The sequence below is a fragment of the Diaporthe amygdali genome (genome assembly GCF_026229845.1).
Source record: "Diaporthe amygdali strain CAA958 chromosome Unknown NODE_59_length_222216_cov_65_098826, whole genome shotgun sequence".
Taxonomy (NCBI): Eukaryota; Fungi; Ascomycota; class Sordariomycetes; order Diaporthales; family Diaporthaceae; genus Diaporthe; species Diaporthe amygdali.
The window spans coordinates 182,941-209,481 of NW_026517079.1; the positions used below are offsets into that span (position 1 = coordinate 182,941).

The 26,541-nt window shown below is 52.9% G+C and overlaps 10 protein-coding genes across 10 annotated transcripts; 4 read left to right on the plus strand and 6 right to left on the minus strand.

The window, feature by feature from the left end:
• Positions 1–592: 592 nt before the first annotated feature.
• Positions 593–3,149, plus strand: J7T55_000525 (peroxisomal long-chain fatty acid import protein; the record flags this gene model as incomplete). Its single annotated transcript, XM_053135810.1, has 2 exons — positions 593–2,732; positions 2,821–3,149. The coding sequence occupies 2 exons, from the start codon at positions 593–595 to the stop codon at positions 3,147–3,149; spliced, it is 2,469 nt and encodes an 822-aa protein (XP_052986598.1).
• A 267-nt stretch (positions 3,150–3,416) lies between these two features.
• Positions 3,417–4,004, minus strand: J7T55_000526 (uncharacterized protein; the record flags this gene model as incomplete). The annotated part of the gene is made up of 1 exon (XM_053135811.1): positions 3,417–4,004. The coding sequence occupies one exon, from the start codon at positions 4,002–4,004 to the stop codon at positions 3,417–3,419; it is 588 nt and encodes a 195-aa protein (XP_052986599.1).
• Positions 4,005–4,717: 713 nt separating this feature from the next.
• J7T55_000527 (uncharacterized protein) lies at positions 4,718–6,316 on the minus strand (the record flags this gene model as incomplete). Its single annotated transcript, XM_053135812.1, has 4 exons — positions 4,718–5,108; positions 5,165–5,850; positions 5,906–5,983; positions 6,047–6,316. The coding sequence occupies 4 exons, from the start codon at positions 6,314–6,316 to the stop codon at positions 4,718–4,720; spliced, it is 1,425 nt and encodes a 474-aa protein (XP_052986600.1).
• A 1,165-nt stretch (positions 6,317–7,481) lies between these two features.
• On the plus strand, positions 7,482–10,274 carry J7T55_000528 (uncharacterized protein; the record flags this gene model as incomplete). Its single annotated transcript, XM_053135813.1, has 3 exons — positions 7,482–8,706; positions 8,766–9,358; positions 9,420–10,274. 3 exons carry the CDS (start codon positions 7,482–7,484, stop codon positions 10,272–10,274), a joined length of 2,673 nt encoding a protein of 890 aa, XP_052986601.1.
• A 532-nt stretch (positions 10,275–10,806) lies between these two features.
• J7T55_000529 (uncharacterized protein) lies at positions 10,807–11,834 on the minus strand (the record flags this gene model as incomplete). Its single annotated transcript, XM_053135814.1, has 3 exons — positions 10,807–11,070; positions 11,131–11,530; positions 11,584–11,834. 3 exons carry the CDS (start codon positions 11,832–11,834, stop codon positions 10,807–10,809), a joined length of 915 nt encoding a protein of 304 aa, XP_052986602.1.
• A 1,235-nt stretch (positions 11,835–13,069) lies between these two features.
• On the minus strand, positions 13,070–14,881 carry J7T55_000530 (uncharacterized protein; the record flags this gene model as incomplete). Its single annotated transcript, XM_053135815.1, has 1 exon — positions 13,070–14,881. The coding sequence occupies one exon, from the start codon at positions 14,879–14,881 to the stop codon at positions 13,070–13,072; it is 1,812 nt and encodes a 603-aa protein (XP_052986603.1).
• Positions 14,882–15,403: 522 nt separating this feature from the next.
• Positions 15,404–16,796, minus strand: J7T55_000531 (uncharacterized protein; the record flags this gene model as incomplete). Its single annotated transcript, XM_053135816.1, has 6 exons — positions 15,404–15,651; positions 15,763–16,216; positions 16,274–16,398; positions 16,459–16,650; positions 16,709–16,722; positions 16,777–16,796. The coding sequence occupies 6 exons, from the start codon at positions 16,794–16,796 to the stop codon at positions 15,404–15,406; spliced, it is 1,053 nt and encodes a 350-aa protein (XP_052986604.1).
• A 1,620-nt stretch (positions 16,797–18,416) lies between these two features.
• J7T55_000532 (uncharacterized protein) lies at positions 18,417–19,916 on the plus strand (the record flags this gene model as incomplete). The annotated part of the gene is made up of 2 exons (XM_053135817.1): positions 18,417–18,763; positions 18,929–19,916. The coding sequence occupies 2 exons, from the start codon at positions 18,417–18,419 to the stop codon at positions 19,914–19,916; spliced, it is 1,335 nt and encodes a 444-aa protein (XP_052986605.1).
• A 1,479-nt stretch (positions 19,917–21,395) lies between these two features.
• J7T55_000533 (uncharacterized protein) lies at positions 21,396–23,989 on the plus strand (the record flags this gene model as incomplete). Its single annotated transcript, XM_053135818.1, has 6 exons — positions 21,396–21,566; positions 21,918–22,203; positions 22,270–22,352; positions 22,496–23,278; positions 23,337–23,685; positions 23,769–23,989. 6 exons carry the CDS (start codon positions 21,396–21,398, stop codon positions 23,987–23,989), a joined length of 1,893 nt encoding a protein of 630 aa, XP_052986606.1.
• A 486-nt stretch (positions 23,990–24,475) lies between these two features.
• J7T55_000534 (uncharacterized protein) lies at positions 24,476–26,061 on the minus strand (the record flags this gene model as incomplete). Its single annotated transcript, XM_053135820.1, has 3 exons — positions 24,476–24,611; positions 24,665–25,793; positions 25,866–26,061. The coding sequence occupies 3 exons, from the start codon at positions 26,059–26,061 to the stop codon at positions 24,476–24,478; spliced, it is 1,461 nt and encodes a 486-aa protein (XP_052986607.1).
• Between the last annotated feature and the right edge of the window lie 480 nt (positions 26,062–26,541).

A 26,541-nucleotide genomic window follows, 5' to 3' on the forward strand; every position in this document is an offset into this window, starting at 1 on the left:
TCGAGCTCACAGACGATTTGAGCAATCAGAGCTTGAGAACTTGCAGGGCTGAAAAAAACGAACTCATAGTCGATGAGCCTGCGCTCAACGGCGATGGACCGTCCGTTGACAACCTTGGAAGCTTGACAAAGTAAGCACCTGGGAGTGGGGAGCCCGAAACCCTGGCCAGCTCGATCTTCTCCGCTTGGGGGCCCTCCTCCGTTAGAGCCTCGGGCTTGGAATTCTGGGGTAGCAGGTACTAGCAGCTAGGGACAATCACATGCCGCAACCTCCAATCCCGAGTCCGTCAACCCGCGCCGCAGCTCGGGTGAATGACATCGGAACAACCAAGTATGACTTGTACGTGGATGGAACGCCAACTTGGCACAATACAAGCAAAGCCGCGGCTTTTGATTAAATTTTGAAATCATTTGCCCTCGTTGATCTATTGCCGATTCTTGTCCAGGTTTGAATGGCTTTCTGAACTACCCAGCCGCAACATAGTCGCCGCTGACGGGCAAGGGCACTCGACTCGATCGCACAGCGCCGCCGCCGCACCCAATGGCAAGCCCTCCAGACCTGTCTCGATAGAATTTCTACAGGCCAACACAGCATGGCGGGCCAATCGACACTGCGGCGCTCAGCCGCCGAGGGCGCCATTCTGGAGTTTGTCGAAAAATACTCGGCCATGATCCGAACCCGCTTGCGCCAGACTTCGCGAACAACCCGCCTCCTCGCAACCCTCGCCCTCGTCTCTTCCATCATACTTGGCGCAGAGGGCTCCCGCCGCTGGTGGAAGCGCAGGAAGACAGAGAAAGAGCAGGGCTTCAAGCTCGTGAGAACCAACTCGTGGCTGCATAACAAGGACGGCTCTCGCACCATATACGTCCCTTACAAAGACGGCACCTCCAAGGTTGTGATCTATACGACCAAGCCGTTGACTTTCGAGGCGCATCGGAGGCTTTTCCTGAACCCGCCACGCGTCTCAGGCCTGGGCGATGCCACCGTTCCATCCGCGCAGACGAAGCCGGGCCTCAACCTGGCCTTCCTCCATCAGTTTCTGAGCCTGATGAGCATCATGATACCGAGGTGGACGAGCAAAGAGGCAGGCCTGCTCGTCAGTCATGGAGTCTTCCTCATGCTGCGGACTTATCTCTCGCTGGTGGTCGCCCGGCTTGACGGCGAGATCGTCCGTGACTTGGTGGCTGGCAACGGCAAGTCATTCATCTGGGGTATTGTCAAATGGTGCGGCTTAGGAAGTTTTGCCTCCTACACCAACGCAATGATCAAATTCCTCGAGTCCAAGGTATCAATCGCTTTCCGGACGAGATTGACGCGGTACATACATGATCTGTACCTCAACGACAATCTCAACTACTACAAGCTATCTAATCTGGACGGCGGCGTCGGCCAAGGAGCAGATCAGTACATTACCCAAGATCTGACCCTATTCTGTGCTGCAGCTGCGAATCTGTATTCGTCCCTAGGGAAACCTTTCGTCGACATCTGCGTCTTCAACTATCAGCTCTACCGATCTCTCGGGCCGTTGGCGTTGACTGGTCTGTTGAGCAACTACTTCTTCACTGCATCCATCCTTAGGCGCCTCTCGCCTCCATTCGGCAAGCTCAAGGCTGTTGAAGGCGCAAAGGAAGGCGACTTCCGCAGCTTGCACGCTCGGTTGATAGCCAACGCCGAGGAAGTAGCCTTTTATGGCGGTGCAGAAATGGAGAAGCACTTCCTTAACCGCGAGTTCAAATCCCTCAAAAACTGGATGGAAGGCATTTACATGCTCAAGATCCGCTATAATATCCTAGAGGACTTCATTCTGAAGTACAGCTGGAGTGCCTATGGTTATCTTCTGTCCTCGTTGCCAGTCTTTCTCCCCGCTTGGGGAGGACTGGGCGGCGCGTCAGAGCTCTTGGACTCCGCCGAGAAGGGTGGCCGTGAGCGCGGCCGCATGCAGAACTTCATCACGAACAAGCGCCTCATGCTCTCACTTGCCGACGCTGGTGGCCGCATGATGTACAGCATCAAGGACCTGTCTGAACTTGCTGGATACACCAGTCGTGTGTACACGCTCATCTCAACTCTGCACCGAGCGCACGCCAACGCGTACTATGCTCGGGGTAGACCCAACGAGTTGTATTCCCTGAGTGATGTCCAGGGCACGATTCAGAAAGGCTTTGACGGTGTGCGGCTTGAGAACGTGCCTATAGTGGCTCCGGCTCTGTGGCCACAGGGAGGCGACGAGCTGATTGATTCCCTCAGCCTGATTGTGCGCCGCGGTGAGCACCTACTGATATCGGGCCCCAATGGCGTCGGTAAGAGTGCCATCAGTCGAGTCCTGGCAGGACTATGGCCTGTGTACCGTGGTCTAGTCTCTCGGCCAAAGGCCAATGGCGAGGACGGAATCATGTTCCTTCCGCAACGGCCATACCTCAGCGTGGGCACGCTGCGGGACCAGGTCATATATCCGGACGGCGAGGCAGACATGCGCGAGAAGAGGAAGAACGAACACGAGCTCAAGAGTGTCCTCGAGGCTGCAAAGCTGGGGTATCTCCCTGATCGCGAGGGCGGCTGGGACACCAAGAAGGAGTGGAAGGATGTCCTCAGCGGCGGTGAGAAGCAGAGGATGGGGATTGCGAGGCTGCTGTATCATGAGCCGCAGTACGCCTTCATTGATGAGGGTACGAGTGCGGTGTCGAGTGATGTGGAGGGCCTGTTGTACGAGACTTGCAAGGAGAAGGGTATTAGTAAGTGGTTCCATTCCCAAGATCATGCAAACTACAAATCACCGTTTCAAGGTTTGTTGGCACTCTTCTGACTGGCATGGATTTATAGCACTCATCACTATTTCGACGCGAGCCTCCCTGAAGAAATACCACACTTTCAACCTCGTGCTCGGCATGGGTGAAAATGGCGACGAGTGGGAGTTCGAGCGCATCGGCACCGAGCGGGAGAAGATGCACGTCGAGAGGGAGCTTCAAGAGCTAAGGGAGAGACTGGCCAAGGTTGAGGAGTGGAAGACAAGGAGGGACGAGATCGAGAAGGAGCTGGCGCAGGTGTGGGTCGAGGGCGGCGACAGCCTGCAGCCTCCTGCATACACGGAGAAGGAGGGCGGGCAAGGCACTGGCGCTCATGAGCAGGGAAACGTGGATGTACAGACATAGCGGATGAGTGTGTTTATTTATGTGTGTATGTTCACATTTTGGTCCGATTCATTCTACCGTTCTACGAGACTTGAACGTGCCAATGCGTTCTTCCAGTGTCCATCGCGCTCTTTATCTTCCTCCATGATCGCGTCTAGAGTATCTCTGGATGTTTATCAAAAGTCCTCCAGATCCCCACGAGATCCTACGCTCCAGACGATCCCGAATAGTTCCCAGAAGCGCCCCGCGTACGACTGCGTTCTCCTTGGGCAGCGATCGACAGCCGAATCAGACCTTCTGGACCGGCGAATCGTTTCCTTCTAGAATGGTGGCTCGCCATGCCCTGGCAGCCTCTAGGTCACCTACGACAACGCCGATTTTGTTTCCAGAGCGATCGGAGAGGAAAATATGAAGATGACCCCCGGAGTACCCACGCCCCGTCATGTTGATGTCATGAACGGACGTTGAATTGACTGTTTGTCCATTCGTGGTCTGCTTTATGATCTGAAGACCGCAGCCGTTGGAATCCCTCTGTCCGAGTCGATTGTTGTAGGAGAAGAGCTTGAAAGGCGCAATAACGGCCCGGGCGGAAAAGCAGAAGACCCTGACGAGCTGGACGAAGAGCAGCGCAAGAAGCATGGTCAGTCCAATTAGCAGCTTGGTGAGTGCGTGGAGAGTGAGTATGAGTATGCTGGCGGGCCAGAGAACAAAGACACTCGAAAACGTGACAGCTGCCCAGATGAAGATGCGCAGGAGGGTGACGAGCCTGGTGATCAGCTCCAGGATAACTATTGTGCAGATGATGAGCCCAAAGACGGACGCCGTGGTGCCGAGGCGTGACGCGAAGTCCTCCCTGATAGCCCGTAGCTCGTCCATTGTAGCAAACTGGTCGTGCAACCTGTTCCCTCGTTTGTTCAAGTTCCTTCAGATAGACGCCTGCTTCTTGGGGACGGGACCTGGTAGTCTAGTCCAGAGTTGATGGTTGAGAGTAGCCCACGGAGGCCAATCCTTGAGAGGGTGGTGGGCTGGCGACCGACTAGGCAGGAGCAGAGCGACAGTCGATAGACGCAAGGCAACTGACAGTGAATGCGAAGGCAGTGACGGGGACTTGCAACCTCTTGGTCAAGTAAAGCTGCGAACCACTGGGGATCACCAAGCTTACCATGGACGAAAAACAGATCTCTGTCAGTCCCATTGAATGGGCGGCGACACTGGGATCCACTGACCCGAGTTGTCCCTATGACAGTTTCCTAGAGATCAAAGATCAATTACACTGGATTCCCGTCGTCCGACGCCTACCTCTCCCTTGTGTGGGCATTACGCTGCCATTAACTCAATTGATCTTGTCGCCTGCAAGTATCTGTTGGGCTCACCGAAGTTTCGCGCATTCAGAGCGGACAGAAGCCTGATAGCTGACAAAGGAAAACTTGTCTTAAGTGGTGCAATGACCATCCGTCGTCGATTCTATGTCTACCCCGACTACAGTACATTTTGGCCGGTGTCCCACAGGTATTATACACCAATGCTGCCGTGTTCCCGACCAATTCACTCTTGCCACTTTTCGCTCTCTAGGTCTCCCTCTCTCCCGCTTAAGAGAACATCCTGCTCATGTCACCCCGGAGTCTCTGGTAATCGAACAGTCCCTCAATGCTACCAACAGCAGAAACAGCGACATCCTGGTCCCAGATTCTCCTCTGCGCGAAGTTGATCACGTCATTGGCGGAAACAGCATCGATAGTTCGCTCGATCTCGCCGGGGCTCATCCGTCGGCCAGTGGTCACAATCTGTCGGCCAATGTCCTCAGCCAGGGCGGTGGTGCCGTCGAGGGACAGCAGGATGGAGGCCTTCAGCTGGGCCTTGGCGCGCTCGACCTCGGCTTCGGTAACGGACTGGGACAGGCGAGACCACTCGCGCATGGCGAAATGGACGAGGTCGTCAACGCGGGTGAGCTTGTCGGTGACGAGGTAAATGCCCCAGAGACTATCACAAATTAGCATGCTTGCACAGAAATCACCAGCCATGAGCGCAAGGCTTACCCGGTGTCGCTGTAGCTTGTGGAGAAGCTCATGAAGCTGTTGGCCAGGTCGTGCTTGTGAACGAAGCCGCTCAGCTTGCTGCCCTGGTGAGGAGCATTGCCCAAGGCCTTGTCGTAGTTGCCAACAATAGCCTGAGCAACCAGAGCAGTGAAGTAGTCATCATCGTTCCAGCTGACACCCTCCACGGCAATGGCGATGTTGGCGGTTGGGATGGTGTCGTCACGTATCCGGACATCAGAGCCAACGAACTCGGGCTTCTTCTTGGAGAGGAGGTAGGCGTGGGTCTCGGGAGACTTTGAAGACAGCTTGGAGAAGTTCTTGTCGGCAAGCTCGACGAGCTTCTCGTGGGGGATGCCACCAGCACCAACCAGAACCATACGGTCGGCAGTGTAGTTGTTCTTGATGTAGTTCACAAGCTCGGTCCGGGTGATGTCACGAATGTTCTCCTTAGGACCCAGGATCGTGCGGCCCAGTGGCTGGTGCTGGAAAGCGGTGGCGTGGAGGTGGTCGAAGACAACTTCTTCAATCTGCTTCTCAACCTCCTCGGACTCGCGCAGAATGACATCTCGTTCCCTCTCGATGGCAGACGACTCGAGCTTGGAGTTCTGGAGGATGTCGGCGAGGATGTCGACACATTGTGGCACATCCTCATTGAGGGCCTTGGCGAAGTATACGGTGTTCTCGCGCTGGGCTATTGTCAGATCTGATATTCCCCGAGCTCAATCGTATGACGCGACGTACAGAAGTGTAGGCGTTCAGGTGCGCGCCGAGGTTCTCGATCTCGAGCTCGAGTTGTTGTTGTGTCCGGTTGGCCGTACCCTTTCAACAGGTTAACAAACTGTCCAGAAACCCGTCCAGCCACCTCCATTGGGGTCTGTCTACCTTGAAGGCCAAGTGCTCGAGGAAGTGCGCCGTGCCGTTCGTCTCTGCTGTCTCTGCTCGCGAGCCAGCATCGATCCACATGCCGACAGTGGAGGTCTGCGCGTAGGGGGAGTGTTGGGTGGCGACCGTCAGGCCATTCTTGAGAGTGGTGGTCTGGGTCTTGATGGGCGCGGCAACGGGGGTAGCGAAGTTTCGTCGCAGGGCGGCGGAAGGGAATGCCCTCTTGGTGAGGCCCTTGGAAAGGTTCAGAGCGAGTCTCCGGGATGCCATCGTGAGCGTTTGCCAATCGCCTGGGCTGGTCTGGAGGAGAGTCAATGGCACGCCTGGGAGCGGATCGAGGCAGAAAATACCTGGAGACTGGCGATGTACGGGTTGGATGGGAGGGCAGGGTGGATTGAGGCGTTTAATCGTCGAACAAAACTGATGTCTTCCGGTAAGCCAGCCGCGACTCTGGCAAGGTAGCTCGAAAAATTGCCTGGCTTCTAAGGCCAATTTTCTTCGCCGATTACTCCCGACGATTTGGCCGGCTACTGATTGGCCCAAGCCAGAGGGAGTGCTGATGTCACCCGGTACCTGGGTACCCGTACGTCCAACTCCACTACAAGCCCCATCGCAGCGGGAGGGGCGGAGGGCAGTAATACGGTGATCTCTACAAAGAAAATCAATCACAAGTGACTTGGGCTGTAATATGCTATCAATTGGGATATGTACATTTGCGAAGGTGATGGGCAGTCTCTACTGCAGACCAAAGTAGCTGTCCTGGGTTATACAATGGAATTGTCACATCAGCACAGTCGCCGGGAAGGCTGGCCGTCAACTCCGTAACCTCTTACAACCTGCAGGGATCCCAGAGGTCGGCTAGGTACTCAAGAGCACATGAAGAAGGTTGTCCTACAAGAAACAGGAGCCACATTCGGAGCTCATCTCGCAGAAGGTTTCCAGTCAGGAGGTCATCCTGAAGCCTATAGAAAGTTATCCTACGAGAAGTCATCACACTGGATTGAGTATTGTACTTTGTACAGACAGACTGGCCGATTGGAATCCCTGTGCGCTGTACATCAAGACAGAAACCGTGGAGAGAGCACCACCTCCGCCCGCATCTGCATCGTGCCTGCAGGGAACCTGGCCATCTGTGCCCAAGGTCTCTAATTACCTACTTGTGACCCTTAAGTGGCGGGACTGAACTAAGGATCCTCTTCTTCCCTTTGCATCTTCTCTCGTAGTCCAGAACATTGAACAACCCCTCAAAACGGCTGGGCCACCCCACTGGATCTCGTCAACTGACAATTGGTCTGACATCACTCCTTCACCATCTCTACAACAGAGGATACCGTTGCCAGCTGGCATTACCGTGACTGCTGCCAAGACACCCACTCATATAGAAACACATAATCTCCACCGGTAAACACCCAACAGAGAGAACTGTCTCGCTACCATGAGTGCCCCAGACGAGGATTACGACGAGCTTGTCTATCACGTCCCAAAGCAGAAGAAGCCCCCGGCCGATCTAGACAAGATGGGAGCTGCCATTTCAGTGTGGCCACCTCTGGGTCAGGTCACCCAGGTCCAAAAGGGAAATGTCGGATTCGTCGCACTACTCGAAGTTCCCACTGACCAGGCAAACCAGCCATGGGAGGTTGCGCTCTGGCACTCGGCAGGGGAAGAATGGACCGAGACCATGTTTTCCCCCGCTGAGAGAACTCCCTCGACCCTGCAGAAACCCAACAATTCGGTCGATCGTACCTGGTTTCAAGGCCTCGTCCCCGTCAAGTCTCTTCTGAACTTCACTGTCAAGTATCGATCTGGACCAGAGCAGTCGTGGCGTTGGATCCGGGATGAGCACGGCCTGGGTGACGGCACCATCATCCTTAATGGCAACCCAACGACTGAGGCTCTTTCGGACGACTTTGGAAAAATCCTCAAGGGCTACGATCCTAGCATCACTGTCAAGGCCTGCCAATCCCAGTGCCCTGGCACTCGTCTCTGGGCTTTGGAGGCTAGTGTCGAAGCCGCCAAAGGGGAGGACTCCACCTTTGCAGATATCAATCTGGGGTTGCCATGGGGAGGCTTCCTCCGGTGGTTTTCCCTGATCCGTATTTGGGCACCGTGGTTGGCTCCGAGGCACGGCAAGACCAAGTTCGAACTTGATAAGGACGCTGTACTATCAGCATTTGTCAACTCGGAGGGACAGCATCTCGTCCTACTCGCTGTCAGTGGCATAAATGATGTGATGGCTTTGTTCCGCAGTGATGATTCAGGAAATGTACAACTCCATCTACGGAATGATGGTGAGAGCTCAGAGGGTGCGCTTGTTCTGGCTGCGGTCGGCCACAATTTTGAAAGTGCGAATGCGGCCGTCATGTATCATGCCCGACAGGCCATTGCTACAAGCAAGAAGTCAACGGGAGAGCTCGACCAAGAGATGAAGGCTCTTCAAGAAGGAGTCAAGCCAGAGTGGATGGAGAACTGGTACGACGGTCTCGGGTTTTGCACATGGAACGCACTTGGCCAAAGACTCACGGATGAGAAAGTTCTCAACGCGGTCGATGAGTTGACGAAGCATAATATCAAGATCACGAGCTTGATCATAGATGACAACTGGCAGAATATAGACTACCGTGGCGAAGGCCAATTCCAGTACGGCTGGAATGACTTTGAAGGTACGTATAACCTTGCCACTTACGTTTTGTCTTGATGGCCAGTTCTAACCATGCTGTAGCCGAGCCCAAAGCCTTCCCCAATGGCCTCAAAGACGTCGTCACGAAGATCAGAACCAACCACCCTCACATTCAACATGTGGCTGTGTGGCATGCTCTTCTTGGGTACTGGGCAGGATTGAGTCCCGATGGGAACATTGCGAAGACTTACAAGACCGAGGAAGTCGTACGTGAGGACCAAAATCGCAGGTGGCTCCCTCTCGGAGGCAAGATGACGGTGGTCAGCAAGGAAGATGTCCACAAATTCTATGATGACTTCTATCGCTTTCTCTCAGACTCTGGTATCGACGGGGTCAAGACCGACGCGCAGTTCATGACAGACACTTGGGTTTCTGCCAAGGCTCGTCGAGAGCTCATCACGGAGTACCTTGATGCCTGGACAATCTCATCCCTCCGGCACTTCAGTATCAAGTCGATCAGCTGCATGTCTCAAACACCAGAGATCCTGTTCTATTCCCAGTTGCCTCGGAATAGGCCTACGATTCTTTGCAGAAACTCGGACGACTTTTTCCCCGAGATCCCATCCTCACATCCCTGGCACATCTGGACGAACGCTCACAATGCCTTGTTCACTCAGCACCTGAACATTTTGCCTGTAAGTTGTCAATGGCTTAATTTGTTCTCAAGCAAGATTCCCTTATTAATGGGTACAATAGGACTGGGATATGTTCCAGACGGTACATGACTACTCTGGCCTGCACGCTGCGGCTCGTTGCGTCAGTGGAGGGCCGATTTACATCACGGATGTGCCAGGCCAGCACAATATTGATCTCATCAACCAGATGACTGGCATCACTCCACGTGGCAAGACCGTGATTTTCAGACCCAATGTTCTAGGTCGAAGCATCGACCAATATGTCGGCTACCACGACGACTCTCTACTAAAAGTTGGCTGCTACCACGGCAGGGCAGTCACCGGGACGCCAATCATGGGCGTTTTCAATATCTCTGCTCGGGCACTTACGGATATAATTCCCCTTGATCGCTTCTCAGGGGTTCTGCCTTCGTTGCACTATATCATCCGGGCACACACCACAGGGCTCATCACCACACCAGTCCAGACCAGCCAACCGGCCTCGAAGCTCACTGTGTCGTTGGACGTCAGGGGGTACGAAATCTTCACGGCCTACGCATTGTCTCCGTTTGACAGTGACAGTATAGGCCGTGTCTATGTGGCCAATCTGGGTCTGATTGAGAAAATGACGGGTGCCGCGGCTATAGTCTCGAGCGAGTCGGATTACCTGGAAAATGGAAGGGTGCTGGTTCATACTAGTTTGAAGGCCCTGGGTGTTCTCGGAATCTATGTCTCCAAGCTGCCGGAGTTGAGTCTGGATGCCGATTTCATGGCCACGATTCAAGGCCAGGCGATTCCCCGTCACACCGTATCCATCAACAAATCTTCTAGCTCTATCCTCGAGATTGACGTTGAGAAGGCTTGGAAAGAATTGGACTTGAAGCCTGGCTGGAGTAACGAAGTTGAGGTCAAGGTCTATTTTGGTATTGAGAAGTGAGATGTGGCAGGAAGCCATCATCTTTAGCGTAGATACAGGGCCACTTTTACAAAGCTTGTCTCTCCTTTGAAAATTTGTTGCCTCGATGTGCCACACTATGTGTTAGCCATTTATCTACTTTTCAAGTGGTCTAGCTCTTGCAACAAGTTGTGAGGATATCCACTATATGAGGCATCACTACAAGCTCCCTCTGTGCTGACTTGAGAATACCCTCAAAATGTCTACCGTGCTATCATGCAAGTTGCTAGATACCGATGTGGAAGTGATGAGAGTTTGCTCACGCAAAAGGATATGATCAGAGGAGGGCAACGATTTTCGTTCAACGCTGGGGCAGCCTGGATAGTCGAGATTATTGGGCGCGATGGAAGGTCCTTGCGATGAGGAAGAGACAACCATGAGTTGTCACTTCAAATATATACACCAACGCGGTATTGATCGAGCCAGCTGACGCCTCAAGCGCTGCCGATGTAAGAATTCTCTCTACCCAGTGGCACTTCTTCTCGGCCAACTTGCTAAGAGATGCTTCAGTTTCTCAGGCAACGCATTGACTGTAATACTCGTTGGTTGCCTTGCACGTTCCTTGTGCACAGGTAGTTGGCCCAGTATAGCCTATACCACCGCATTGGGCCCAGAGGGCCGCGCCGGCGCCTGAGCCTGACCCGGAGCCGGATCCAGAGTCTCCACCGGAGGAACCGCCCCCACTGGAGTTCCCGGAGCACTGGATGGGAGCTGGACCGGGGATGGAGTAGCTCTTTCCGCCCATGTAAGGCTGACCGGAGTTGTCATAAATGTTGACCTGAAAGACACATATCTTAGCACAAAACAGAAGGATCTCAGTCGGAGATAAGCAACATACCAGAACACCAGGGTCAGTCGGCGAGTATGCACCAGGAAGGCTGACAGTATTGCTTCCCGTGTTTGTGCCCGAGCCGGTGACCCGGATCTGAGCGCATTCCATGTAGAACTGGGCGCCTCCCTGGGTCCCAGCGCTGTGCAGAGCAATGAGCTCGACGCGAAGGAGGTAGTCTCCCGGGGCGATGCAGGAAGGCATCGTGAAGTAGTGCCAGCCTCCTCCAGCAATCATGTTGTCCACTGCCCATTTTCCGCCGGAAAGGCCCTCGTGTGCGACCTTGAACCACTTGAGCCCGCTGGTACCCGTGGTCGCCGCGTTGTCGACCTTGGCGAGGTAGTAGGATATTGGACCCTTGTGGCTGGCTGCAATCGGGTTGTCCGGGTCATTCGCACCTTGGGCACCCCTTATAAGTGTATCAGTAACAAGGAGCATTGGATATAGATAGTAACCTCTTACCCGATGACATGACCCCACCAAGCTCCGACCTTTGCCCCAGCCGGGATGCTGATCACATTGCTGTCCTTGTATTGAATACCCGTGTTACAGGCGAACGACCCATCATTCGGACTATAGAGAGGGTAGTCACTGGATGGAGCACGAACGCCCTTGAGCTGGCCTTGGTCCTGGCCATTGACGGAGAGCTTCTGCATGATGGAATGGCCTGAAGCACTGGCCGCGAGAGCGGCCACGGCGAGAAGGAACTTCATGATGCACTCAAGAGCTCTAAATAATGTGTTGCTTTTGAGCACCAGGAGCTCTCCATTCTAGTGGCAAGATACATCACGGGTTTATATGCACTTCCCGCGAGAGCTGGATATCTAAATCTCGAAGTCAATAATTGTGCATGCGGATAGATACAGGGGTTCATTGTGTATCAATTTTCCGAGTTCAGGCTGCGAGATGAAATCAGATTAAGTGTTGTCTCAAGGTAGCTGGGCGAAGGACACAGATCTTGGTAAAATCTAAGCTTTTCTAGACTCTGCCCAGACAATTCTGCTGCGTGAGGTTGCAGCGCATCAAATGTTCGCCTGAGACTGGCTTGCTTCCGTCACAGGGGCCATCATGGGTTCGTATTCATCAAGTCTGTGACCGGGGGTGAGTGCTCCGCATGGCGGCTTGTTAGATTGGCAGGAGTGGGAAAGGCGATGAGACCCAAACAGTTGAGGCTCTTGGCTTTCGAACTAATTGGCAGCGGAAGATAAAGACGCGAGTTTGACGGTCCATAGCCTCCGGGTCCAAACAAGTATCGTCAGCCTAAAAAGGAATTCATATGTTGCTTATGCTACCAAAAATAGATAGATGGCGCTGTTGTGAATCATCGCTTTGTCTGTGTCCTTAATATTAAGAAGATGTCAAACACATAAAAAGAAGATGAATACATCAGTTCAAAGGATATGAAGCTTACCAGTGAGTTCGCAGAATGGGAGACACTATTATGTCTATTCGTCCTTACCTGGCAGCTCTGCCTCAACCCTGTCTCCTCTATCATCTATTCCCCAAGTTTGTTTGCAAACCCATATGTGCCCTGCCATGTCATATAGACAATAAGAAATGCAGCCTGACCGCACTTACATAGACCGTGTTGTCAGAAAGTGGTCGTGTGATGCTCGTTTATACTATTCTCCAAGGATATCTCCAAGGATACTGAATACGCCCTCCTGAAAACTATGGGTTTCTATTTAAATATTAATAGACTAACTTTGACTGGGTGTCTGCGGGCAGCGCTCGTGACCACAAGTAGGACCCATTCCCTACGCGATCATCTCGATCCACAGTCAAATCTTCAAAGCCAGCGCATACTATGCAATAGTAGCTTCTCTATCCCAGCACAAATATAGTAGCCGATCAGGGGCATCTCGTGGAAGACAGTCTAGCCATGGATTTGTAATTGAAGGCTACCTAAGTACAAATGGAGAAATATCAGGTGATTTCAAACAGAAAATCAACCCAGAATTTCCATCAATGCAGCAAAATCAGGAACCCCCAGTCCTGAGCTCGGGTCCCAACCAACCGTCGCCTCCCACCCCGTGACAAAGTCTTGTCCACCGTTCGTCGAGCACCCACCAATCGTTCCACTGGCCACATCGGTCAAGGCCGCCCTCACATTTTCCGAATACAGAATTGGGTTCAGGAACCCGAGCACGGGCTTGCCAGCCCTCAGCCTCTTGTCATTGATCAGCGTTATAATGCTGGCCCACACAGGGGTGCTAGCGCTTGTCCCCTTGGTCGTAAAGGCATATTTGCCCTCCCCGCCGAGGAGAAACCTGGAGCCGACGGCAGTCAGGTCTGGGATGCCGCGGCCTGAAGCGTTGTACCACCCGGCATGAGTTCCGTTCAGTGACTTGATGTAAGCTTCCGTGTCCTTAGCCTGCCAGCTTGGTACCGGGAAGTAGTTCGAGAAGCCGCCCGAGGAGAAGGAGGCGGGCTCCCATGGGATGTACCGTCCGGTCGCTCCAATGGAGGTCACATAGGGGCAGGAGGCGGGGAAAGTAGGGATGAACTGCGGTGGATCGTCCGGGTTCCCAGAGTTTACCACGCAGTTGGTGGAGCTTGCAGTGCCGGCCGCACCACCGTCGCCCGACGCGACGATGACAGACACACCTCGCGCAGCTAGCTGCATGAACAGGTCGCAAACGTGAAGGGCGTAAGGTCTGGGGGTCGCTTGCTCGTCATCTGTGTACGATACTGATAGAACCTTGGGCAGGTTTGCGTCTTCGACCTCTAGGAGGTACTGGAGGAACTCGAGCCAGGGCTCATTGAGATTGGCTGGGGTGTTGGTCAAGTCCGTCCCATTGGGACCAATATACTGGCCTCGACCTCCGGTGGAAAGATACGATACCGGCAGTGGCTGCGTGAAAGGCATCGTGTAAAATGTGTCCAAGAGTGCCTCGCCTCCAGAGCCGTTATTTGTGGTGTTGCCGCCATTGATGGACACGACGTTGAAGTTGTAGTCTGGGCTGTAAGAAGCGTCGGTCCTCCTTGGGCTGTGGGCGACCAGGAAGTCCCGGACCGAAGATTGGTTGGGATACTCCTCAAGGAAGCCAGCTACGCCAAGGGTGCTCCCGGAAGACGAGTCTGGTGGAATGTATGTGATATTATAGAGGTCGACGAGGCAGTCTGGGGTCACATTTTCTGAGCAGGATGCAGGCCATGCTGTCTGACGACGGCTGGTCCTAGCGAGGTCCACGCCGCGCTGCTCATTGAAATTCTTTCTGGCCGAGCTCTCCACAAATTGAGTGAGTGGATAGACAAACTGGATATGATGCGCCAGGTCGCTGGGCAGGCTGTACTCAGTGGTTCGAAGGACTCGCCGCGATTCTGGCGTTGTGTACTCGGCGAGATTGCATTTCAGCAAAGAGTTCACCGTACCGACAGAAGCGTTGAATGAAACCCAAGACTTCTGGGCCAGGCGATCCTCGATTCCGTGCGCGCTCAACCACTCCATCACATCTTGCATAGCCTCGGCAGCGGGTTCCTGGTATGCAGCCAGCTGGCTGCTAGATAGATGGGCCCCATATTCGGCATTATTGATATCGCTAATCTGGTCGAGACGGCGCCGCAGCTCGTCCAGACCTGGCTGTTGCAAGCTGATGGAAACCCTCGTCACCGTCGTGTCGACGTCGGGTTGTCCAACGTACTTCCATCCGGACGGTACCGTCGCAGTTTCGTGAATCGTCCATTGACTGGCCGGCCTCGCTTGTGTCGCTGTCGCCAAAAGCAGCACCCAAAGAGCTGATGGTAGTAGTGGCGCCATTTATTTCCTATCCCTTTGTCTGACTCTCGAGAGAAGTGACCGCGGCTAAAGATCGAGGTGAGTACATGGGCGGCCCGACACCGTGCTCTGAGCGAGCAGTGCTCATCACCTTATAAAAGACATGATTTACGAAAATAACTATGTAGATCGAGCATCGAACAACGTTGTATCGGGTCGGCAACGCCGGCAGGTCGTTGGGTGAGCAGGATAGGGTGCATTGGAAATTACTTATGGGGACAGACCAGCATAACCTCGTATCTTCGACTCGTATTGGAAGCTCTGTCACTGTTTGCAGCGAGAATAGGGGCCTATCAGGGCCCACCCCGGCCCTTGACAAGCTCCATTTTAAGCTTAAAAAGACATCGCGGATCAATTGCGGACCTCAAAATAGCAAAAGGCTTGCACACTTTTCATCAAGCCTGCGAGCCTGCTACGTACGTAACAGTCCATTGCTCACATTCGACATGTCTCTTTCTCCTTATTGATACTGTAGCAGCCCATATCGCCTCATTTCCCCACAATTCATGCCGCCTGGGGCTTGATGCCGAGGCGCTTTGCTTCCGAGGACACTATTTCTGGTATGGCGTCCTTAAGGTTCCCGCGAGTGGGCTCCCAGCCGAGGTTCTTCCTTGCCCTGTTCGCGAAACTCTTGGAGTTTATAGCCCATGTAACGCTTGACCATAAGCCATCACTTTTGGTCTTTTCCAGAGTGGTCACCTCGACTTTTGGTTCAGCCATGAAGCCTTGCTTGACCATCTCATCCGCGACCCCTAGTTGGAACTCCTCGTCAGCTTTTGTCGAATGCGTAAGTCGCGCATGTACCTCAGGTTGGAAAAACCCGGAATGATGGAGCTTCCTGGATAACATCGTAATGAACTCACACTTTGCAACATCGCCCCATTTGAATGGGCCGGCCTCACAGAAATAGTACCCATGCGCTCCAAAGAACTCTGGGTTTTGAGTGATTTTGGAATCCTGAGCCGACTCAACAAGTTTGAGTATGAGATCTGACACGTCGTGCACGTGGATGTAATCCCATTCGGTAAGACCCTTGCCAATGACTGGAGCAAATCCGTTCTTCAGTGTAAACTTAGCCATATCATAGACCTGAATGGAGCGGGTGTTTACGGGTCCTCTTCCTGGTCCACAGATGCAGGGAGGCCCGACAATGGCAGTTTTCACTGCGCCAGTTTCGTTGGCTCCCAAGACGATCTTGTCTACGTCGCGGTGAATCGCCTTATCGGGGAGGGATGTGATCTTGTCAATGTCGGCGATGTCGTCGTACCTTTCATCAGGGTACGGTGCCTCGCCGAAGCGATTGTCTTGAGTATCTCTCTGCCAGCCATGTTAGCTAAGACGAGCCAGCGTCGTAACAGGGCCTGACAGATCTACCCAAGTCAATAAGCCAGTGCCGCAGAGGTGAATCCAGGCGCCCGGCTTCTCCGTCGTATGACCAGCTGCAAGACCCTTCGCAATCGCTTTAGCAGAGGGCACGTCGTCGGCAGATTGAGCAGCATCTGCGAAAGAATTCAGTCAGGAACCTGGCGGCGGCGTTCAAGAGCTTGAGAGATACTGACGAACGACAATGTCTGCCTCGGCAGCAGCCTTCTCGATGACGATTGAGTCGTCTAGGGAACCGTAGACAAGCTTCGCATTGGGATACTTGACCTTGACTTCCTTGCCCCTTTCTTCATTTCGTACTAGTAGAGTATATTCATAGTCGGGATGCTTCTTCTCAAGGGCGTAGAAGGCGTCACCACCAACGTAGCCTTCAAAAGTCTCGGTTAAAACACTGAACCCATGTGCATGGACGAGGAAAAGGCTCACCAGTGACTCCGGTCCTAGCAACAATCAGCAGCCATTACAATCACATATTTGAGGACACCACGGCTTACAGGAAGATCTTAGGTGCCATGTTGTCTTGTGGATGAGTGCTAGTCTTCTCTGTGTTCGTTTACAGCTGCTGAAAGATGTTGATGGCAGTTAGGTAAGAACAAGGTGTAACACAGCCCTCACGATGATGAAGGCGAGAGATGAATTTGTATGCGGAGAATTCGTAGCAATCACGAGATCTAATCCACCGTTGACATTTCTGATTAGGAATGCACTTGCAGACCGCCAGGACTAAGTTGCACCGGGTCCGGCCGGATTACCGAACAGATGCGAGGTTTCGTGACGTTAATGATGTGTAAGCACGCCCTGCGGGGAAGAGCAAGCACCTACATTCGTCTTGAAATCGTATCACTGCAAATACCCATTTCTGCTTCAGCCAATTGCATTTTACTTCGTACAGATGCTCGTGAAAACCATAATCCTGTTGCTGAGAAACACTTCCATCTTGTGCATGATTTTCAGCGCACAATGCACCTATTACAGTACCCGTGGTGCTCTGCTGGCGCATCCTCCTTCTCGCTGCGGTGGATTCTCACGTGTACATTTGTCATCGACAACACGACAAAAAGGTTTTCAAGATTATCTCAGATGTGCACACATACGCATCATGTCACCTGCGTACCTGTCAACGCACACGCGCAACTTGGCAATATGCCATGTTGCAGATGAGCATCCTCTTTCTATTCTGACTCCAGGATACATCGTTGTGTTTGCTTTGCGGTAGTTGGCTGATTGCGTTTATTGGTGCGAGATATTGTTTTAGATTTACCGACTTTACGAGTCGGATAGAAATTTGTGCTCAAGGAATAGTGGAACTTGATGAGCATCCATGCTAAGGTCTAAGCCAACAATACGTGTGCAGTCATAGCAGGACCTAAATATCGAGCAAAGCCTGTAGATTTGAGTAGAGCGTCTCGAGGGACAAATTGACAAGTAGTATGAAGAGTAGCCTATCGTCCCATTGAATAATTTCTATCGAACATAGAGCCTGTCTGATTACCGCTGAGCCACCGAGCTCTCTCGCTCGACAGATCCAAATTCATCACGCAACATTTCACGTGCGAATATCTCATCACATCTTGAGAAGTTCACATGAGCTACAAGTTTTGAGATTGAGAGACACCAGGTGTCACCTGATATTTGCTGCAGTTTTTGGCCAAAGGCTGCAAAATTTCGACAAAGAGAGCTCGATAAACTACTTTATCTGTGCAATTGTGTTTTAGAGCGAACCTGGATGGCACATATTCCGTGCGCTAGACTTGCACAGACACCGGTGGATATCTGGAAACCTAGAGACTACAAGAAATTGGGTTAATTGACACATTAGTTCGGTGCTATATCCGCGAGCATCCTTTTCGAGCATTTTTACATTGTGCACTTTGTATAACAAAGCCTACTTCAAGCACGTTGAAGACATACTGTTACTGGAAAATACAGATTCTCTTAATAGACACATGTTCCGAATCCCTCTACAGTGTACTCTCCTGTATCAGAGTAATTCTTGTCTCTCTTCGCATTATACCACCAGAACCTCATCCAGCACCGTTTCAAACGGCCGTGAATACCTAGGCATCCAACAGAGATGGATCTAGGCGATGGGCAAGGAGATATTCGTGCTAAACTGAGCGAATCCACCGACTCGATGGATCCACTGGTTGCGGCAGCTGCCTCCAACAGGGAATTAAGCCTCTTACTCAAGCTGCCCGACGAGATCCTCTTGGTCATTTTGCAACTGCTTCTACCAGATGTTCGAGACCTCTTTTACATCCGTCGGGTTTGCAGAAAGCTTCGACACCTTACTGATGATAACTCGTTGAGGTCCAATCTGTTCTGGACAAACTGGTTGCAGAACATACGGCCTGCCTCTCACATGCTCTTTCCTGACCGTTTCGTCAGCAGAGAGAACAATCGAAGCAGCTTTGGAATAGTTCCACCGCTACGGATTCCGGAATTCGAAGCGAATCTCCGTAAACAGACACTTTGCAAGCCGTGCCAACGTACTCATTGGAGAGGAAGGCCGCCAAATGTGTGCAGATTTATGGAAACACCACAAAAATATTTACACTGCGGAGGTTGCAACAGCCACCACACAAGTCACGCCTTCTCACCCATGCAGCGACAAAAGCCGCACACAGGTCGCATTTGCATCGGCAGGGAGGGACGCCTACGGTTGTGTGAGCACGTGTCCATTGATTGGGCTGATATCGAAGCCCACCTGATGGCATCGTCGAGAAAAGAGGACTTCTTTGAGGCCGTGTCAGACTTCCATATTGTCTGCAAAGATCCTAGCCACAACTTTCCATGCAAATCCACGTCGCGCGGATCCCCTTCGGAAGCATCCTGCAATGATCACACATGGCCATGTGCACGACTCAGCTTGAATCGAGACGCGACCCTCTTTTACATGACACCTATCACGCTGGTGTTATGTTGGAAGCCGCATTCGAGCTCAAGAATACTCACAGTGCCCGAGAATGGACAGCTTGAGGCAACAAAACTTCGGGAGTTGTACAACGACTATGGACAGAATGCCGCTCGATTTATTGTCCCAGGCCCTAGCCAAGCCCCCATACCGGAAATGCTTTGCTTTGACCCCGATAAGTGTGGCCACGTTCTGTATAGAGCTGGCCAGAAACCTCAGTCAGGACCCTGGTTTTGCAGTCAACACCACTCGGGAAAGCCTGGACCATTAGCACCAACCGAGATTCTTCTGGATGAAGACCACCAGGATGTATCTCGCTTCGCTGGACTTGGTTGGACTGACCACTACGTCGAGTTCAACGAAGCCCGAGGGCAGAGTGGCGTCTACGTCTATGACTGCGACGACGATCACAATGTGAAGGACGGAGCTCGATGCCTGATGACCTCATATAGACGAACCATCTCGCTCGGCGCGGTCGACAGTCGTCGGCCGGAGGCCCTGAATCCGAGCCACCAGTGGTTCCACGCGATAGACCAGGACTCATACCCGAGCACACAGGCAGAGGGGGGCCTGTGGTCGAAGCTGACGGCCTACTTTCGAGCTGACCCACCCGAATCTCGGCCGAGATGTCGAGACACTGCTTGCAGGAATTACTACCAGTCGCCAGGCCCTTGGCATGAGGACAACATGCATTGGCCGCATCCCGATTCCATGGCCTGAATTGGGCCTAGTTGAAAGGATCGGATTCACGGTGCTGTCGTGGTTGTGTACATGCGATCTTCAACCTGGCTTCGACTTGACGCAATTCTGGGTCCTCTTGCTTCAAAGTACAACCCTTGGTACCATCGATTTTGCCATCGTCCATCTTCTTCTCACTGGGCGAACCCTTACAATGTATGGACTTGAATACTTTAGTTAAGCCACATGTACTCACATGTCAACAACGGTCATAAGAAAGAGTTTAATTAGATCAAGACTGCCGACTTAGCACTCGGAGTTATATTTGTCGGGTAACGCGGTCTTCAGTTCAGGGCCTACACCGTTTGTGGCCACTCTCAAAACTCTCATTATATTAGCACAGTGGGAATAGATATCGCATGGACGACTCAGTGATTTGGACTCTTCCCGTCTTATTAGAGTGATTGTGAGAAAGTAGCTGGTACTTGTCGATAATGTATCCTGCTTTCGATGTTCTGACCCAGGCTCTGACTCGGGCATGCTGGCCGACAACATTTGCACCGAGACGCCCGTTGCAAGCCAGATCGAACTACACGTGGGATTTGTCTCCAGCGTGTTCTACACGACCTTAGTATTTCGAAGAATTCTCCAGTCTTGCGGTTTCCCGGTCAGCAGGGTTGGGAGAGGGGAGAGGAATAAGATAAACTTTAGTGGATGACGATCCAACGTTGTAGCCGTGAAATCCTATTACTGAAAACCCAATCACGGTCGATCCTGTTGACCGAAGGGTAGGTGGCACGGATGCCGACATGCTATGCTACAGTGGCATCGATCTTGTCGACTGTAAATGAATGACTAACCGTCGACATGCTGCGTTCAAAATGCTTGCTGTTTGATCTTCAGTACACCAACGCTCCCACGCACCACGGCCAGCCGTTTTGAGGCTGAAAGTAAGTGCAAGGCCGGTGCCTCGCAGTCAGGCATTCCAAGAGGGGGATTCCAGCTGATAAGCCCCAATAAATAGCCGGCCCGATCCACTAACCCACATACGTCCGCGGATCTCGGGACCTCCACCCATCCCGCGTTGCTTGCCATGTGTTCCACCTCCTCCCATCACCTCCTCATCTTCGTCCAATCCGCTACCTCCAATGAGCCCAGCTTTGCCCAGCGCTGCACTACTCAGTCCACCATCTCGAACCAGGGCCTGATCTGGGGCAGATATCTTCACAACAGACAGCCGGCAACATGACTAGATATGCCTGCCCTGTGGCGTCTCGTCCGGGTTCGAGAGTTGTAGCAGCCATCATGAGCCAGCCCCGGAGGACCTCACGTCTGAACAATATCGACAGATATGAACAACAATCGACTTCCCAGGTGCACAAGACGATCTAGACGGCATTTGCAACGGCGCCGTACTACTGTGGCACAGCTGCATGCCGCACCCCCCCCCCCACCCATAGGCACCAAGTGGTATTGCTCAGGGGTCGTATCTTCCTTAGTCCCCAGGACTAAAAGATAACGATGCAACCCAGGTTGTCCCTATCATCGCCGGTGGCGCGCCTTACTGCCCTCACCAACCACTCGGTGCTGCCCGTCGATACAGCCCTGGTCCTGGTCCTGTATGGAATGATATTGGCATGCATATCTTTGCAGGTCCTTTCTGCATTGCTGTTGAGTTTGTCAAACAACAGTGTCAGTCTACCCAGGCCTAGGGCTTATCAACTACGGACTCCCTGACCATAACTGGCAAAGTCCACCTATTTCCCCAGATGTTGACCAAGAGATTACCAAACGTGATTTGGTGTCCAGGCCGCCGGTTTCGAGTGTAGAAATGGATCCAATATCGAGCTGATATTTAGGGCCATGAGCTCGAAGCTGATGACGCTGTCTTCCTGCAGCCAATGTCTCATCTCTCCTATTTCTCCTTCCTGTACCTTTCAACTATTTTCGTTTCTCCCTGTGGTCTTTCAAGTGTCTGATCCAGACTGCCGGAAACCAATCCTCGATCGACTTCCCCTGAGAACCGGTGGAACGGCAAGCTAGTCGCCGCCTATCAACCTTATCACGAAGTCGAGGTCGAGGAAGACACTCGCAACCATGAGTTTGAGTGACGAGCACCAGCCCCAGAAACTGGGCCAGCACAGCCCCGAGTTTGGCGAGCATTCTGGAGACGAGACTGTAGCTGCGGTCCAAGACGGGACAGTCATCAATGCTTCTGGGTACAAAGACCAGCTGAGGCGGCAATACGGCCTTGTTGGGCTGGCCGGAATCGCCCTGACCGTTGACAACGCCTGGGTTGCTCTGGGGTCGTCGATATCTGTCTCCATCGGTACGCAGACCCTGTTTCGATGACATCGACGACTTATACTGATATTTCCCTTGTCCCCGAATATAGCGAACGGCGGTCCTCCTGGCCTTATCTTTGGGCTTATCGTTGCGGCCTTCTACTACTCGTTCATTGGTCTTGGTCTTGCTGAGGTGTGTGTGGAGGCTCTACCCACTTACCCCTGCGCGTGTCCTGATATCTCCTGCAATTGCCGGTGTTGGGACCCGCAAGCGAACATATCCAGAATAAGCAGTATCAGAGGTGAAGAATGAATGCTAATGTAAACAAACATTAGTTCTCAAGCAGCGTGCCAACAGCTGGCGGTGTTTACCACTGGGGAACAATTGCTGGTGGCCCCAAATGGGGCCGTATGGTCGGCTTCTTCACCGGATGGATAAACTTCTACGGATGGATGTTCGACCTGGCAGCTCTGATCCAAATCACGGCAAACATCTCGGTCAACCTCTACGTCGTTTACCACCAGTCGACCTACGTCTACGCATCATGGCACGTATACGTCGCATACGTTCTAATCACATGGTTCTGCGTGGTGATCGTGGTCTTCGTTAATCGAGTGATCCCACACACCCAGACTTTGGGCATGTTCTTCGTCATTGTGGGCGGCATCGTGACGATCATCGTCCTAGCTGCCATGCCGAAGCAGCACGCAAGCAACTATTTCGTCTGGGGCTCGTTTGAGGAGAACAACGTCACAGGGTGGCAGGGCGGCGTTGCGTTCCTGCTCGGCGTGCTGAACGGCGCGTTCACCATCGGCACACCAGACGCCATCACACACATGGCAGAGGAGCTTCCGCACCCGAGGAAGGACCTTCCCAAGGCCATCGGCCTCCAAATTGGACTGGGCTTCTTGTACGCGTTTGTGTTTGCGATCACGATCTCCTACGCCATTACGGACCTGAGCGTGCTCACCACAGGCATCAACACTTATCCCCTGGCAAGCATCTACGCGCAGGCTACAGCGAATGGAGATGGCAGCCAGAACGTGGGTGCGCAATTCGGGTTGCTCTTTATCATCTGGTGTTCCTCGATGCTGTGTTGTATCGGGACGACGGTCACGGTAAGAATCTCTCTCATGCAATCTTTCCCGGAGCCGTGGAAGGCTAACATAGATGCAGAACTCCCGCATCTACTGGGCCCTGGCTCGCGACAACGCCGTGCCTTTCTCCGGCCTCTTCTCCCAAGTCTCTGAGCGGCTATCGTGCCCTGTGCCAGCGACACTCTTCGTGGCCGTCGTCGCGACAGGGCTCGGCGCCATCCCCATTGGAAGCTCGACGGCCTTCCTCGATCTCACCGGCTCCTTCATCATACTCACGACGATTTCGTACGCGATCCCCTTCATGGGGAACGTCCTTACCAAGCGACAACACTTCCCCAAGGGCCCTTTCCACCTCGGAAAGTGGGGCACCGCTGTGAACTTGACAGCCGTCGTGTTGATCACGTTCTTTGATATATTCTACTGTTTCCGTAAGTGTCTTGCCGCCACCAGGCTCTCATTCCGGCTGGGCTAGTTCTCGGGTTGAGAACCGGTAGCTAACCTGTATTGCCAGCTTATGCGCTCCCCACGACCGCCGAGGCGATGAACTACAACAGCGTGATTGTCGTGGGCGTCGTAGTTCTCACTGCGGCGTGGTGGATCATTCACGCGAGGGAGAATTACCCTGGTCCCAAGGTCATGACAATGTACATACACGAAGGGCAAGCGGTCGAAGAGCCTCTCGCGGCGGGCGGGTTGAACACTGAGAAGCAAAAGAAGGACGAAAAGATCTGAGGGCTGTCTTGTTAGAGATAGAATTTGTGGGCAACTAAGTGGCGTATATAAACAGGCAATCTGAAAATGGGAAAGATACCCGATTTGAATACAAGATAAGATTTGAATTTGTTCATAATTGAGGGGAGATAGATGATGGCCTGCTCATGCCGTGAAGCATATGTGACAATCCCATGGTATCCCGAGTATAAAAACCGGATGCTCCCCATGCGTAAGGAATGATGATTCCTCTGGGATCTTTGGCTATCCTGCCGTCTAACTCGATCTATCCCGTGGTATCCTAAGAATTGACCAGCCCGCCGACGCTCGAATCCATGACAATAAAAGCAGCCCACCCTGACGAGCTCCTGAATGCTGTCCTAATAATCTCTACCCTACTAAACTCCTGGCTTCAGTGGGTAAACTGTCGATCCCCTTCGGATCATGCCAACATGATGACTTTCATAGGAGGGCCTCCTAACTTTCATACAGATAAATTCCCGTCTTCTAAGCCTTCCCATGGCCGTCGACGCCCCACCTTCGACTCTCGTCGCCATCCTCCCACTGCTTCTCCACGTAGCCTAACTCTCTCTTGACCTTTTCGACAAGTTCCTTGTCACCCATGTTTTTGCCCATATTATCGCTATTAGAGTAAGTCAGTTACGAGCAGCATACATGAGTCGAGACGCAGCTTACCTGATCTTGATAGCGGGATTGTTGGCTGCTGAGCTAAGCTTGATGACGATGTTCATTGGCGTGGACTTGGAGCCGTCAGCCGTACGCACAAAATCATTCGTCAGGAAGGTTCCCACGCCGAATGTCGGCTGGAAGCCGGCTTCCTCGGCGACCTTCTTGTACTCCAGGCACCGCTCAATGTTCAGCGAGTCCGAAAAGACAATGACCTTCTTGTCCTTGATTCCCACGCTATCGTAGAACTTCCGCATGGTGCCGACAAATTCCACCGGGTCTCCCGAGTCCTGCCTGACGCCAGTGAAGACGTCCGCATACGTCTTGGGCTTGGCAGCGCCGTCCGATAGGCCCACTTTTGCGATGACATCCTTAGTTGCCGATATGAAGTCGTCTGCGATCGAAGGCTGGTGCTCAGTAGGCACAGGCGCATCTGGAAGACGCTCGATGGTCTTGTTAAATGCCTTGAGGAACTCTGGCGTGCCGAACGTGTCGGTCAGCGCGATGCCGAGAACGCCCTCGCCAAAGCAAGACACCCAGTGCCGCAGCGCCTCCTCTGTCGCCCGGGGATAGTCATTCTTGATGGCGGCGATGCCCATGAACCACTCGTGCGCGACAGTGCCCACTGGTGGGATTCCGAAGCGCATGGCCAGGTGGACATTGCTGGTTCCTGATAGCTTTCCCGGGAGGCCGCGCTTCTCGGCCTGCTTGCTCGCCTTGACGAGGCCCCTGAATACAAGCGCCTGAGTGTGGTAGTCGCGGCGTCTGCGCGTGCCGAACTCGGAGAAGACGCATCCGGCTTCTAGGAGCTTGATTCCTTTGTCATATGCCTTCTCCTCCTGCCCGTCATAGTTCCAGTCCTTGTCCATGAACTTGAAGTAAGCTTCTGAAGTGAGGGCCAGAATGGGTATCTCGTAGAGTATGGTATCCACCCATGAGCCCTTGATATAGAGCTGGATGTCACCGAGATCTGTGTCCGCTCCTGTGTCATCCCCAGTTGGCGTGAAGGTGATGGTCACTTGCTCGCGAGGGCGCAGGCGAAAGTCCTGGAGGAACTCGAGATAGGCGGGCGTGAGGTATTTGCAGTGCTGCTGGAGGAAATGCAACTCGTCGGGGAGGAGGGAGATGTTCCCAAGCTCTGGATAGCAAGCTCTTGATTAGCTCTTGTGCGACGCGACAGTGTATTTGTGTGTTATATGGTTTGACATACTGGTGATCTGGGCCTCTAGCCAGCGATAGGCAGCTCGCGACAGCTGCTTCTCCGGAGTACGGTTGGTGAATCCATAGGTCACGGGCACATCTTTGAAGTACTTAAAGACGGCGCATTGCATGGTCAGCTTGTAGAGATCAGTATCCAGGAAGGATATGACACCCTCTGGGTACGGGGAGGAGCTGTTGAAGTCCATGGCGCGATCAGGGCTGGCCAAGTGGTGACTGCTTGCTTGGCCGTGGTTTGCTTGTGTCGTGGTGGGCTGCAGCTAACCTAGAGCAAGCTTGAAGTTCCGGTGTTGACGGGAAGTCTGGGCAGTAACCATTAGGGTGTGCAGTCACCATCAAGGTGTGCAGTCATACATTATAAGTGCTGCCCCTCATTCCCTGCTTTCTGGAACTCGCCGGTGGGCACGCATCCCACTTTGTTGCACCCTTGCACCCATGCCGCAGAGCGATTACGATCAGTGAGACATCAACGTGGGGCAATTGGCCCCCTGCAGATACCCCAAACACCTCTCTGGGTCCTAAGGAGGTGCGGTACTCAGGTCGCCTTTGTGTTGCGTCTGAAGCTACCACGACAAAGTTAGACGGCACCCAGGGATGTATAATACTTAAAATGAAGGTTTCAATTAGCCAAAGGATGCAATTCTATAAAAGAAAATCTCAAAGAAGTT